Source organism: Podarcis liolepis (genome assembly GCF_965112155.1).
Source record: "Podarcis liolepis genome assembly, chromosome: Z".
NCBI lineage: Eukaryota > Metazoa > Chordata > Lepidosauria > Squamata > Lacertidae > Podarcis > Podarcis liolepis.
Window position 1 is genome coordinate 43,150,044 of NC_139570.1, and position 16,059 is coordinate 43,166,102.

General features: G+C 45.9%; 1 protein-coding gene across 1 annotated transcript in view; it reads right to left on the reverse strand.

Annotated features, from left to right (window-relative positions):
* Positions 1–16,059, reverse strand: part of TNFSF8 (TNF superfamily member 8) — a 25,870-nt gene continuing 9,811 nt past the window's right edge. The window contains exons 2-4 of the mRNA XM_083486047.1: positions 15,632–15,677; positions 9,534–9,611; positions 1–469 (exon numbers count right to left, since the gene is read on the reverse strand). Of these exons, the coding sequence (XP_083342173.1) occupies positions 36–469; positions 9,534–9,611; positions 15,632–15,677 (558 nt within the window). The 3' untranslated portion in view covers positions 1–35. The remainder of the gene's footprint in view (positions 470–9,533; positions 9,612–15,631; positions 15,678–16,059) is intronic.

Here is a 16,059-nt window from a genome sequence, read left to right on the forward strand (position 1 = left end):
TCAGTATACATATACTTTATTTAGAACAATTAAAGTCATTTTTCATCTTCTGTCCTGAACAAAGAGTACCTCCAGTTTTCACCAGTGTACTTGAAGGCTCCAAAAACATTGTTTTCAGGAAAGTCAGATACATCCACATATCTGAAGTCATTGACCTGTACTCCTATTGTATTCCCCTTCTTCAATTCTGCCAGTAAAGTTACAAAGAGGTCTTGTCTTTTGTCTCTGAAAGTTTTCTGAGAGCTGCACAAAGTGAGCAAAGTTGACCTTGCCACAGATGTGTTCACAAGAATCTCCAACTTTATGGTGATTTCCCCACCTTTGCACTCGGCAATGTAAAAGTGCAAATGACAATAGATGAAGTACATTCCAGGTGTCTGGATCACCAGCCTTCCATGGTTGTAGTGAATGTTGTACAGGATGCCCTCATTAATCCATCGCAGTTCTGACTGGTTGATTGGCCTAAGCACTAAAGAAAGGAGAGGATGAGATATAAGCATTCATCATTTAAAATGGGTGGGAAGCCAATTTCAGCCAGATGGTCACATTATCTTCTGGGACAACCGTGTCAGAGGTGGGCGGGGCCCGGGACAAAAGTGAGAGGCCCGGCAAATGCAATTTTTGCCTTTGCACTGTTTTCTACATGCACTCACATATTCCTCTCTATCCTGCATCTAAGCAAGCAAGAAACATTATTACAGCTCAAGGACATATTCCACTCAGGGGGGTGGGGAACACTCAATGAAGCATGATTGGCTGTCTACACTTCCAAACTGGAAATCATGACTCAGAGTTCAAGGGCCAATGGCAGAGGCAAAAATCCTGAAATGTTCTGTGATTGGACAACATGTATCGAATCAGAACACAGGAGCTCAGAATCCTTAGTCCAGACTCCAGACTCAAGCTCAGGCAAACACAGACCACTGAATACATAACACCAGGGTTAATGTTTTGCTGTTTTGTTTTAATTATTTACTTGTGTTTTTATCCTGTATTTTATTCTGTGAACTGCACTGAGATCTTATGATGAAGGGTGGTATATAAATCTAATGAACAATAAATAATAATAAAAACTATACGACAACACAATTACACGGGAGTAATTTACAAACAGGCAATATCCTTTTCTTTTCTTGTTCAATGTAAATCCCATTTATTACTTTTACACCCCATTTATAACTTTATAACTATATTCATTCTATTTACTCCTGATGTGTTACTATTTGAGTTTTGGATTTTATCATCAAAAGCTCCTTGTACTGAATTCATACAATTTTTTGTTTGTCTTTTTCCATTTGTACTGTCTGCTTTATTGTTTAATAAAATAATAATAATCCATCAATAATTTTATTTAGAAAAAGCTGGGTACCAGGGTTGGTACCAGGGTTGGTGCCAGGATTTTGGGGGCCCTAGGGAAAGCTGTCACTAGTGGGTCACACTACCCAGTGTTTCCATCACCTCTGCATCACTGACCACACATTGGCTTTCCTTCTGTCCCTACTCTGTCCACCTCCCAGAAGAAAAGTCAAGGACTCTGGCAGTGAACTGCTCCTTCTTCTCCCACTGCTCATTTGCTAATAGGTATTCAATAGTGATAAGAAGATGCAGTAGGGTCAGATGGCTCCAGATACTGTACATGTACCTCCTGCTGGGGCATGCACCGTGCCATGAGCTCAATAATGTTTACCACCCAATAGGATTTTCACTTTTTTACTTCTTTGTTCTTCTGTGGCTTTGCGTTATCCTCAGTTCCTGTCCTGAATTCTTGTTTAAAATAGAGAGTTTCTTTAATTTTTTTTTATACTGTGCTCTGAAACTTTTCATTCATTTGTCCGCCCCCCCCCCCATGCTACCAATGCTCATTAATAAGAAACTGAAAAACCTAACAGCCAAATCTAATCTTCATTTGATTGTATGATAAAATGCAACATACTTCTGTTTGTGTGGCATTGTGTGGATTCTGTTTGTGTTGCATTTTACTAATGGGAACACACACATTTCTGCCCATGCAAAAATGTTAATACAACCTCACGTTGCCCTTAAGTAGGCAATAGTGTACCACCTTCTCAAAAGGTTGTCATTGGATCTGGAAATATTAGATCAGGTATCTTCAACCTTCTCAGGCCCAGGACCACTTTAAACTCAAACATGTATTTGGGGACCCATTTCTTATATATTTGCATTGTACTGGTGCTCCTATTGCAACCCACATTGGATCAGGCCACGACCCAGTAGTGGGTCCTGAGTCCTGACCTTGCGGTTGAAGACCAGATAACTATTGCCCAGTCACTAATATCCCTTTTTGGGTCAAGTGCTCTAGAATTTGGAAACAGTTCAATTTCAGGTATGCTTGAAGGACACAGATCATCTAGATTCATTTTAAGCAAACTTCAGACTCAGGTGGGAAGAACAAGCCTTTTAGTTTCACCTCCTCTCAGAAACTATCACTGTCAAATTCACTAATTCTGTGTTGTTGTTGTTATTTTATTTTATTTTATTGCAATTGCAATTGCGAATGCAATTGCACCAAGAAGCACAAATAGATGTTGGTATATATTCAAAGAACCAGGTACTGAAAAGTCTTGAAGCAGGGTAGAGATTGAGAACCTGTAACCCTCCAGATGTAGTTTAACTATAACCCCCATCATCCTTGGCCATTGGACATAGTGGCAGAGGCTGATGGGAGTCCAATAGCAGCTGGAGGGTTACAGGTTTCCCATCCTGATTTAGGAACTCCAGCAAACGGGGTTTGGTGCCTGACCTTCTGCTACATCACCAGCAGAAACAGGTATGTTAGGATCTGTGAATTAAGCACCCACTTCCGAGCTTGAATCTAGTCAGCAGAGTCAATGTGAACACACCACCAAGTCAATGTGGACACACCAGGCCATATACAGCAGAAGTAGAGAACTTCTGGCTCTCCATATGTTGTTGGACTCCAACTCTCAACAGCCTCAATGGACATGTCCAGTGGCCAGGGATGATGGGTCTTAGGAGTCCAGCAGCATTTGGAGGTTGACAGGTTCCTCATCCCTGATATAATAAAGCCTTCAGTTGTGTTCAGCTAAGTCATACTCAAAGTGTAGATCCACTGAAATGAATGGGCATGACTATCTGAAGCCTATTCATTTCAGTGGGTCTGCTCTGAGTAGAATTCAGTTGACGATGGCCCTTAGATCCAAAATCTTCTCAATTGCAACCTGTTTTAGAATTTAGTTAAGAAAACATGCAAGGAGCAAAATCTGTAAGTAACCGACTCAACATAAAGCATGTTCCTCCTGAAGATGTAATCCCAGAGGAACTTCTTTGTGTATCAGAAATTTCAGTTACATCAGTAACTGTGTATGACTATTGCATAGGACTGAGTCAAATCCTGTCATGCAGCACATCTGCAGGTGGTGGCATACACTTCTGCAGTCCCAGCAGCAGCATAGGAGAAAGCTGAAGGAAATTACTCATTGAATAGTTTCTAGTTTTGGCTCCTCATTTGACCTTCCTGCTCTTACGTCTGGTTCAGTTTCGCCCTTATGGCTGCTTTCAGCTGAGCTCTGAGAATGCAAGTGGATGTGGATTGAGGTCATCCAGTTGATGCAACCATTTGTTTCATGACCAGCTGACAACATTGTGGTGAGATAGAAGCTCATCAATCAAAAGGCTTTCAAGGCAATCTGAAACCTCCAACTGTGCCAAACTAATCAGTAGATTACTTTGCCTCACCCAGAGCAGAAGAGCAGAAGGCCCTTCATCAGGGCTAGATTAACTATTAAGCAAAGTAAGCAGTGTTTAAGGCATCAAGGGAAGGGGGGCACCACAAACATTTATCATTGCCAGATTTTTAACATTAATTGGCAGAAATTGCTCAGTAAGCTTTCATTTTCTTGGTTGAAGTATATTAAAAACCACAACAGAACAACCAACAACTATGCAACAAGGCAAGCTGGATGCCTTATCTCTACTAAATATAGAAGCAGATGTTCTGGGAAATGATATATAATTAGCTATGGGGGGGGATGTTCAATATAGCTTTTTTTAAGAAACCAGAAGCTTTTCTTTTAGGAATACTTGGTGACCCTTGGGGTGTTCCTTCCAACTCTACCATTATATAATTCTACTATTATTATTAGTTAAGCGTGTTAGATGCCTACTATAAAAAATTGTCTCAAGGTGACAAGAAGATAGTTGTTGGAAATCCTGCAGTAGATTGGCCTAATGAGGACTCTTGGTTTCTCCCTATGACCCATGAAGCTTTTTAAGCCAAGTCACATGCACCTGTCATCAGTTTAGTGCAAATTTCTCCAACAGATACATTTGCCAACATCATAATTCTTTACTTCATGTGCTGTGGTGTTGAAGTTAGAGTGATGGACTAGGACCTGGGAGACCAGGTTTCAAATCCCTACTTGGCAATGAAGCTCACTGGGTCGTCATCTTTTAGCCTACCTCACAGGGCTCTTGTGGAGGAGGGAAAGAACCATGTATGCCACCTTGAGCTCCTACCTCACAGGGCTCTTGTGGGGGAGGGAAAGAACCATGTATGCCACCCTTGAGGGGAGGGAGTGGGCTAGAAATGCAACACATGGAAGCACAAAAGCGCCTGATTGTTGAGTTTGGTGACATCTGGAGATGGTATGGGTGTTTTGTTCCTCTGTAACCAATTCCTTCCCTCTCTACAACACTCCCAAAGGTTAATTAGACTTCAATAAGAAAGATGTGTTGAACAATAAAGTTCTTATTATATAGTTCTGTTATGTACTAAGTTGAATAGGATCCAAAATGCAGCAGTCTGATTGGTCCTAGTACAATAGAATTCAGAATGCAGCAGCCTGATTGGTCCTAGAACAATAGGCTCCAGAATGCAGCAGTCTGATTGGTCCACAGGAGCCACGCAATCCAGGTCCAGGTGGAAGTGAATCCGTGACCTGATTGGCTCCCAGGAGAATCCTGGAATTAGCCAATCACGTGCAGGCCATTGTGTAAATAATGTATATAAAGCAGACATTCTGGGGGAACTTCCATTCCTCCTCACCACCATGAGCTGAATAAAGAGCATGAAATCCACTCTCGACTCTGAATATATTTTACTGGCAACGAGGATGGGAGCTAAGCTCAACACATGTAAGGTATCTGAATTCTACTTTCCCCACAGGGGTGGTGGAGGAGAATAATTCAGGAAAGTCTGAGCAGTGTTCACAAGCCTACTGCTCATTTACATTTAACCATTGCTTGTTTAAGACATGCTTACTGTGACATGCACACTGGGCAATATGCAGGGGAAGTGTGTCCCTTTTCTCAGCGGGAAAATTCCACCCTGCCCCTGCCCCCTGGCTCTAATGTAGCCTTCCTTACCTGGGTAGTGTAGTGGTGCCCACAAAGTAGTGGGGGCAGGTTCCGCATGAGATCTTGCAAGATGTCAATGAAATCTCACAAGATTTCACTGGAAACACCCCTGCTTCTCTGTCACTGCCAGAGGTAGCAAGGCAGGCAAGGTGCCCACAGGGACACCACCTCTTGAGCTACCACTGGTGACAACTGCCTCAGCCTGTCTCATGGGCAGGTCTGCCTGCCAATATGTGTAGACTGGCATGGAGATAAGCTACAAATTTCCTGATTGGTTTTTTTATATATGTGATACAAGGTGTAGGGCAGGCAAAGACAGTGAGGCAGCCACCTCAGGCAGCATGCTGGGAACAGCTGGCAGGGGCAGCAGGTCTGGGGCTCCAAGAGCACATCTCTCACTGCCTCCTGTGCTTGTTGCTTGCTGTCATCACCACCTCGCTTCCTGCTCCAGCCCTACCCACTGTTTGCTCCTCTCTGGCTGCCTTTTTTCTCCCCTGCTTCCTTCAGAAATCAGAGGCTCCCCTGGACTGCCTCAGGTGGAGGACGTGGCAATGGTGGGGGAAGGGTGGACCATTTTCTGCTTTGCCTCAAGCAACAACACATCATGGGCTGGCCCTGGCCAAAGATGCCATAAGGCCAAATGAGTGTTTGTGGTGTAGAAGAAGAAGAAGAAGAAGAAGAAGAAGAAGAAGAAGAAGAAGAAGAAGAAGAAGAAAAGTTTGGATTTGATATCCCGCTTTATCACTACCCGAAGGAGTCTCAAAGCGGCTAACATTCTCCTTTCCCTTCCTCCCCCACAGCAAACACTCTGTGAGGTGAGTGGGGCTGAGAGTCTTCAGAGAAGTGTGACTAGCCCAAGGTCACCCAGCAGCTGCATGTGGAGGAACGGGGAAGCGAACCCGGTTCCCCAGATTGCAAGACTACTGTTCTTAACCACTACACCACACTGGCACTGTAGGGGGCTTCTATTCTTCCCACCCCTAATCTGGATTGAGTCTCAATCCCAGCTATGCCTGGGAAATTCTGGATAATAATAATAATAATAATAATAATAATAATAATAATAATAAATTTATTATTTATACTCCGCCCATCTGGCTGAGTTTCCCCAGCTACTCTGGGCGGCTCCCAATCGAGTGTTAAAAACAATACAGCATTAAATATTAAAAAGTTCCCTAAACAGGGCTGCCTTCTGATGTCTTTTAAAGATAAGATAGCTGCTTATTTCCTTCACATCTGAAGAGAGGGTGTTCCAAAGGGCAGCGCCACTACCGAGAAGGCCCTCTGTCTGGTTCCCTGTAACCTCACTTCTTGCAATGAGGGCACCGCCAGAAGGCCTTCTCGATATAAGGAACTATGGGGGTGGAGACGCTCCTTCAGGTATACAGGACCGAGGCCGTTTAGGATGCATGGCAGCCCTAATGTTAACTATAAAAACTTTATGGCAGGGATGGGGAACCTTTGGTCTTCTGGATGTCATTGGAGTGCAACTCCCATCAGCCCCCAAAGGGCATGGTTAAGAGCCAAGAATGACAAGGCCAATATCTTGTTAGGACCAACGCTTCCCCATTCTTGCTCTATGGAAACACGAGCAAGGAAAATTATCCCAGTTGTAACCACCAGATCCTTATTTCTGGTTGCCTGCTGCAGCCAGGACAGAAGCAGAATGTATGGAGATTTGTTTTCCTTCTATTGTCACCATGGCTGGCAGTTTGAGTCTAATTTTGTAGGGAATGAGAGGGACTGAATCCTTGTCATACCCAGCACTCACCTGATACCAGACATGGAGTCCTTAGAGCAGGGCTTTGGCCCTCCAGATGTTGCTGAACAACAACTCCCATCAGCCCCAGCAAACATAGCCAATAACTAAGGATGATGGGAGTTGTAGTTCAGCAACACCTTCCTTAGAGGATAAATCAGGTGCTCCAAGGACCCTGAGGAGCTGACAGGTTTCCTTGGAGCCAGGGCTGAGGGGCCCTTTGGGAGAGACCTGCTAAAGAACCCTTGGAACTGTCAGAGGAAGTGCAGTCATCACAACTCCAGACATGAAGAACACCAGTGCCAAAAGGTCTGCTAAGACAGATGACATGGCATGTGGCTGCAGACCCAGAGTCATCATGTGGCATGTGAGTAGTGTGGGGTGTACCGTATTTTTCGCCCTATAGGACACACTTTTTCCCCTCCAAAAATGAAGGGGAAATGTGTGTGCGTCCTATGGGGCGAATGCAGGCTTTCCCGGGCTTCCTGAAGCTCCGCGCCACCCTCTGGATCCCGGTGCAAAGGCGTGCGGGGCTCTGGAGGATGGCGCGGAGCTGCCTGCGCTCCAGGGCTTCCTGCAGCTCCGCGCCACCCTCCGGATCCCGGCGCGAAGCCGCGGAGCTGCCTGCACTCCAGGGCTTTCTGCAGCTCCGCGCCACCCCCGGATCCCGGCGCGAAGCCGCGCGGGGCTCTGGAGGGTGGCGCGGAGCTGCCTGCGCTCCAGGGCTTCCTGCAGCTCCGCGCCACCCTCCTGATCCCGGCGCGAAGCCGCACGGGGCTCTGGAGGGTGGCGCGGAGCTGCCTGTGCTCCAGGGCTTCCTGCAGCTCCGCGCCACCCCCCGGATCCCGGCGCGAAGCCACGCGGGGCTCCGGAGGGTAGCGCAGAGCTGCCTGCATTCCGAAGCCTGGTGCGCGCTGAAGAGCACCCCGGGCTTCGCGCACCTCTCCGCAAGCCTGGGGAGACCAGCGTGGCTCCCTAGGCTTGCAGATAGCAGGCTGTTCTGGGGGCTAGGGTCGGGGGAAGCTCGGGCTTCCCCCGCGCCTGCCCCGTGCCTGGGGAAGGGAATTTTTTTTTTCTTTATCCCCCCCGCCCCCCCAAAAAAATTAGGTGCGTCCTATGGGGCGAAAAATACGGTAATCCATTGGTACAGTCAAATGCAACATTCCTTATTCCCCTAGAGTGGGCACAGGCAGGGGGACATCCAGTCAGTGTAACTTCCTGTTCCACTGGTCTGGAGTTTCCTCCCCCTGCATGTGATCTGGGAGATGGGCATGGCTCTAGCTGACTCCATAAAAGGAGTCATACACCCATTTTGTCAGTCTTGAAGTTGTCTTATTCCAGTGTTGTCTTGTTCTCTCTTTTTGCTGTCATGCTACTCTCCTCTAGCCATTTTGTTCTATTAATATAATTTTGCTGTCTGCTGGCTCTCAGCACACAAGTTCAGTCTCCATATGAGACAAACTCACTGTTTCTTTGTGTAACTATTAAGTAAAGCCTGCCTTTCAGGGATCAAATAGTGAACTGAAATGTGAGTAAACTTTTTGTTACTTTACTCAGAAAGACTCTTATGTCTTTATTCTTTTAAGAGGGATCAATGGGGACACCAGGAAATAATCAAATCCGCAAACTAGCTTCCAGCTATATTGAGGGGAATTTGCTCTGCTACATCACTCACTAGCGTGATTGAAGGAAGGATACTACTTAATCATTATATTCTTTCCTACAATCCTTAACATTCCCACAAGTAGAAGTAGACTGGGTCTCCTTGTGTGTAAGGGGTCCCTGAAATGCATTTATTATCAGCAGCTGTGGCTAGGGTTTGTTCTAAGAAGTCAGAGAAGGCGAGCCTTCCATTTTATGATGATAACAAAAGTCTCTGTTTCCTTGTTCCCAAGTCTATCTTGCTACGCTGTACCTTGTTGGAATTCTTTGTGATATTGACCTTGAACTGGCCTTATCTCTAGATCATGTTTTTGACCTGGGCTGATAATCTGTGCTTGACCTTGGTTTAGACTGCACTTCATTACCAACTATGGCTTTGCAAGTGAGTGTGCCCACTTACTGTCTCCTAGGAGTGGGACCTTAGCTGCTGAAGGCATTGGCTGGAGTGCGACATAAAATAAAGGCCCAGATAGGGGACTCAGTCTAGGTGGATAGCAAAACGAACATAGGAAGCTGGCTTATCCTGAGTTAGACTATTGGTCCATCTAGCAGAGTACTGCCTACGCTGACTGGCAATCCTATGGATCCATAGATATCTACAACATGCCTCTGGAACACCCTATTCTACACACATGTATACAGTGGAGAGTCATAGGGTAGGTAAGAGCATTTGTGGAACTCAAAGAATATAAGGTATACAGAATGAGGCAATGAGGCTTTTATGGTGGGAGAGGGCAACCTCTCATACTTTGATTTATAGACTATTCTCACTGACCTTGAAGATATGCAGCTGCTTTCTCAGATGCCATTGTCTGCAGACCTTTCAAAGCCTCTGCTGATATTTTCCATGGCACTGAAAAGACAAGAAGAAAACAAACAAAACCCTTGTTACTACCAGGGCCATGCAGAGCCAGGCAGAGGCCCGGGCCAGGTAGATAATGTGCCCCCCTCTTTTTTTTACCCTGGGGATAACTGAAGTCTTATAAACAAGTAAGTACAGTGGTACCTCGGGTTAAGTACTTAATTCGTTCCAGAGGTCCGTTCTTAACCTGAAACTGTTCTTAAACCGAAGCACCACTTTAGCTAATGGGGCCTCCCGCTGCCGTCGTGCCGCCGGAGCACGATTTCTGTTCTCATCCTGAAGCAAAGCTCTTAACTGGAAGCACTATTTCTGGGTTAGTGGAGTCTGTAACCTGAAGCGTATGTAACCCGAGGTACCACTGTATATAAATAATTTTGTGAATATGCTGACTGAGGCCCCCTTTGGAATCAAAGGCCCGGGCCAAGTGGCCCATATGGTCCTCCCTCTATCTGGGCCTCGTTACTACTGCTCTTTCTTTAAACAAAAATGATGCTCCAAGGTGACTTAGAATCCCTACTAAGGAGAACAGAAAGGTGCCAAAGTTGCGGGATTCAAATATTGGTGTTTTTTGGAATTATTATCCAAGGGCCAGGAAGCAGGTGTGGGAGAAAAGTACCGGTAGTTTGGTTTTTTTAAAAACAACAACAACAACATTTCTTTATTAATGCATTGAATCAGATCATGTGAGTTTATGGGTGGGATAATGAACTTTCAGTGTGCTTAATTCACCAAGAATCACCTAGAGACACCACCTCAAATTATAAACAGTGATTCAGCTTTTTGGGTTCCATCACTAAGGAAGAATTTCACAACTTAAGAACATTACTGTATTGGCTTGGCAAGGATCAGAGCCTGATGCTGAGGCTTGATTGGTGTCATTAATTATGACTTTACACTGTTGTTGTTATTTAGTCGTTTAGTCGTGTCCGACTCTTCGTGACCCCATGGACCAGAGCACGCCAGGCACTTCTGTCTTCCACTGCCTCCCACAGTCAAGTTCATGCTAGTAGCTTCGAGAACACTATCCAACCATGTCCTCCTCTGTCGTCCCCTTCTCCTTATGCCCTGCATCTTTCCCAACATCAGGGTCTTTCCCAGGGAGTCTTCTCTTCTCATGAGGTGGCCAAAGTATTGGAGCCTCAGCTTCAGGATCTGTCCTTCCAGTGAGAACTCAGGGCTGATTTCCTTCAGAATGGATCGGTTTGATCTTCTTGCAGTCCGTGAGAATCTCAAGAGTCTCCTCCAGCACCATAATTCAAAAGCATCAATTCTTCTGCGATCAGCCTTCTTTATGGTCCAGCTCTCACTTTACACTAGATGGATGCAGGATTCTTAGAAACAGGTTGTGTGCATCTAACACATTTCTCATATGTGATAGAACAGAGCCTTCTACTGGCTTTAGGTGGAAATTTCATGCCTGAACTCAGCTGGGACAACAAATATGTTATTAATATTTCTCTACGTTCTTTCACTTGATTAAACATGTTTTTCAGTTATTGCCTGGCGTTGTGAATGGTTTATGTATCACAACGCTTAACAAACAGCACTGTAACTACAAGATCTAAGCAAAGACTTCTACGGGTACGAGGTGTAGAATGGAGGTAGCCCACATGGTACCCTCCAGATTTTTTTTGGACTCAAAGTCACATCAGCTGTAGTCAGCAGGGCTAATGGAAGTTGGAACCTAGCAGCCTCTAGAGCACTGGTGAGGAATCTCCTACCAGCAGATCTAAGTAGATGAGACACAGGTTCCAATTTAGCCTATCAGTGTGATATGTGGAACACATTCTATGGCTGTGTACCCACATACCAATCCAACTCAGAGTCCACCTTGGATCCAGGCTCCAAATTGATTTGGGGGCCTATTTTAATGTTGTCAGAAAGGTGGTAACAGGGGAAGAAGAAAAACTGCACTCAATCCTTCTGGATGCTGCCTTGCCAACATGTTCCCTAGGGAAATTGCACTGGTCAAGGAGCCCGTGCAGAAAGCAGGAGTTAATGTTCTGCTCATTGGCTGCTTGTTGTTTCACCACTTGTGCTCCTCGCAGGGAAGGGTTGGTGAAGGAGGCTGTGCAGAGGTTGCCTGCCCTTGTCTTTTGACAGCACCGGATTGCTCTAGGTGAGTCAATTTGGCATGGGACAACCAAATCCAGCCAAAGCTGATTTTGTTCAGAATTTGGGTTTCATCAGAATCAGGGCATAGCCCTAGTACAGTGATGTTGAACCTTTTAGAGACCAAGTGCCCAAACTGCAACCCAAAACCCACTTATTTATTGCAAAGTGCCAATGGGGCAATTTAACCTGTATATCCCATTTTTTTCTGTGTGTTTCACGTTTCTTTTTTATGACTGCTGTTGTAATAAATAATCATTCATATTCGGTTCAAATTGGGAAAAATAAATACTGTACTGTGGTACCTCAGTTTTCGATTAGCTTAGTTCGACATCTGGTAACCTTAGCATAACAGGATTTAACCCCTTCACTTATCAGCCAATGAATGGGACTTTAATCCTGCTCAGTTTGGTAGGGTTCCACATCAAATCAGGAAGGGATTTGTATCAGAATCCTTTACTAAAACTGAGAGGAGAAGGGAAAGCTTCCTTTTAGCAACACCTTGTAAGGTGCTTTTCCAAAGTACATTGCAGCTGGCATTGTATCATGACTTCAGATGATTGACAACTGGGAGGTCCCTCAAGGCTGATCCTGATAAGGATCTGACCTGTTGAACCAAGAAGGTTGTCTACCTTAGGACTAAATGGATGGGCCATCTTTCTGGATCAGTAGAAAATACCGTAGATTTCAATATTCAGTCAAGGGTAAATGAATGAAACACAGCGCTGACTGCACAAAAGCAGAGCTTTGCCTCTCTAGGATGATTGATTCTGTGACACTTCCTCTTTGCTCACAACATAGGCTACACTATGTCACTGAATACAAGCATGATACCCCTTCAATTATCTATCCATGCATTAATCTCAATTAAATCCTGGTGGGCCGTTTCCATTTCAGCCCTTGATGATTGATAGCTGAGTAATGTGTGTGTGTGTGTGTGTACACATAAAGTCACATTTGAGTACCTCTAGGTATTTAGCTAACAGTATCCTGTTCTCTGCCAAAAGAAATGTGGGATGAAGATTTATTAGGTGGTTTTAATAGCTCTGAATCAACTCGGCAAGGCAGTTTGGCCTTGAGAGTCTTGTAGATAATCTGCTCAATTTCAGACATGAGCTTCCTTTATCTTGCCAACAAAATATCCTTGCATTAAGATTGGATACTTTGCTCTTTTAATGGGTATACAGTGGTACCCCGCAAGACGAACGCCTCGCGAGACGAAAAACTCGCAAAATGAAAGGTTTCTTCGTTTTCGAGTTGCCTCGCAAGACGAATTTCCCTATGGGCTTGCTTCGCAAAACGAAGCTTGCCCCGGGGACAGCGGGTCTTCTCTTTTGAAGCAAGCGACAGCGGGGAGATCGCTTCTCTCCGCAGCCACTTGCTTCAAAAGAGGTCCTGGACCTCTTTTGAAGCAAGGGGCTGCGGGGAGATCGCTTCTCCCCACCGCCCCTTGCTTCAAAAGAGGTCCGGGGGCAGCGGGAAGTGCTTCCCGCTGCCCCCGGACCTCTTTTGAAGCAAGGGGCTGCGGGGAGATCGCTTCTCCCGGTGCTCCGAAGCGGGGCGGGGGGGCGGAAACACCTGCCCCAGCCGCCGGGCTTCGTAGCGCTGCTGCGAAGCCGGGCGGGGGGCGGGAACACCTGCCCCAGCCACCCCGCTTCGGAACGCTGCTCCGAAGCGGGGTGGGGGGCGGGAACACCTGCCCCAGCCGCCGGGCTTCGTAGCGCTGCTGCGAAGCCGGGCGGGGGGGGGCGGGAACACCTTCTGAAGGCGGGCGGGGGGCGAAAGTCTTTGTCACCCCTGCCTGCCTTCCCAGGGGCTTTTAAATCGCCCTGGACAGCGGAGAAGTCCTCCGCTGTCCCGGGGCGATTTTAAAATGCCGCCCGCCAGCATTTTAAGATCGCCCGGACAGCGGAGAAGTCCTCTGCTGTCCCAGGGTTTTTTAAAATGCTGGGGGTGGGAAGAAAAGCCCTTGTCCCCCCCCCCCAGCCTTCAGAAGAGGTCCGGGGACAGACTGTCCCCGGACCTGGTTTGAAGGCGGTTTCCCTAGGAACGCATTAATTGATTTTCAATGCATTCCTATGGGAAACCGTGCATCGCAAGACGAAAAAACCGCAAGACGAAGAGACTTGCGGAACGAATTAATTTCGCCTTGCGAGGCACCACTGTATTGACTACTCATGAACTCATTAACCCCCAACCATCTTATATTCTAATTCTATGGAGGCAAAATGGAAACAGCCAGATGCACTGGACTAGGAGAACTACCATTCTTGTTGCCCTGTGTACTGTGCCCATGTACTAGCACTGGTGTAATGTATTGGTTAGTATGTTGGCCTTGGGAAACCAGGGTCCAAATCCCCACTCGGCCATGAAACTCACTGGGTGACTTTGGGCCAGTCACAGTCCCTCAGTCTAATCCACCTCACAGGACTGTTGCAAGGATTTTGCATCTCTCTTGTGGGGAGTGTGGCACATGCTACAAAGGAAGGAATCAATCTGATGAAATGATATCAGCATGTAGAACAGGGGAGCTTCAGGCTTGGGTGCATGGGAGAAAATGTGATCCACTAGGCTTCTCTATCTGGTCCTTGGTGCTCTCTCTCCAGGCCACACATACTCTCCTGAACCACAACCCTCACTGGTTCTGCTTTGCAACCTCCTGGAGTGTTTTTGCCTATCATGGAACTCTGTTGATGCCTCTTGCTTTCCTGGATGGAGAATAGACAGGGCAATGTGAGTGTTTGTGTAGAAACCAGGTCACTGTACAAAGGTAGAACTTTGTACTTGTTGTTCTGATCACTTTTGCCTCAGGCATGTGGCCCTCAGGAGGTTGATCAGAAGGGTATGTATCCATCAGTCTGGAAAATGTCCCCCATGGTGATGTAGAATAGGTCCATCTTTGCCCAAACAATGAAGATTGTGCAATGCAGCTGACAAATGCAAGGTGAAAATTATAGGATTCACATCCGGCATACAGAAACCTCTGTTTTCTAGCACTGAAACCACTTCATCCTGTCACTGGTACTAGTTCAAGTAGGCACCATGGGTGAATAGCTCTTGTGTATAAGAAACTGGCCAGTTGCCTACCTTGGATGACTTTGCTTTCTCCTTTAAGGAGCAGGTTCACAGTTTGGGGTGCTTTTGGCTCCAGCTGTGTCACTGGAAGCTCAGGTAGCCTCAGTGTATGGAAGTACAGCGGTACCTCGGGTTAAGAACTTAATTCATTCTGGAGATCCGTTCTTAACCTGAAACTGTTCTTAACCTGAGGTACCACTTTAGATAATGGGGCCTCCCACTGCCACCTTGCCACCAGAGCACGATTTCTGTTCTCACCCTGAAGCAAAGTTCTTAACCCAAGGTACTATTTCTGGGTTAACAGAGTCTGTAACCTGAAGCACCTGTAACCTGAAGTGTTTGTAACCTGAGGTACCACTGTACCTTTTACCAAGTGCTGCTGTTTTGACAGCAACAGCCATTCCTGGACTGGGGAAGCCTTGCCATAATAGTTCATGCACTGATTACTTCAAAACTGGATTACTGCAATGTGTTCCATGTGGGACTTCCCTCACATTTGATCTGGAAGCTGCAGTTAGTGCAAAATGCTGCGGGACAATCACTGACAGGAGTGAGGCAAATAACACCTGTGCTCTACACTGGTTACTGATTTGCTACTAGGCCAAGTACGTATATAAAGCCCTTAGCGACTTGGGACCAGTTTACATTGTTTTGCGTGACTCGGCAAACCCACCTGGCAGGTGTGACTGTGCCTGCTTTAAGTGCCCCCCTCCCCACCACCAAGGAATTATCAGCCCAAGCAACAACTGGCTCAAATCCAACATTTTCAGACCATCCATGCCAAAAATATTCACTTGTAATTTATCTCATTCATATCATCTTACCACATTTCTCTCTTCCTTGGTGTCCATCATACTCAGCCGTAGATCCCTTCAAAGAGACAAAAAGCCAAGAGAAAGTTACATCTATGATGTCCTAGACATATTGTTTTTTGTGTGTTCCTTGCTTTCATTATCGTAGATTACATTTAAATGAACTTTGACTCATAATAGTCTTTATTTTAAATCAGAGGTGGCTAAACTGCACCCCATATGTTAAGACAAAATCCATCACCCCCAAGAAGCGTCCTAGGCTTTGAGAAGGAGGCACCAGGGGAACATTTATGGGACTAGCCTAGTCTCCCTAGTCCATAATACCATATTTTTCAAATAACATAATACTATTTGGGGAAATTGTGGTAATGAGTATCCAGCTGTTTCATTGATAAAATTGCAAACTGTGCCCCATCAAACCTGGACCATTGGACAATGCC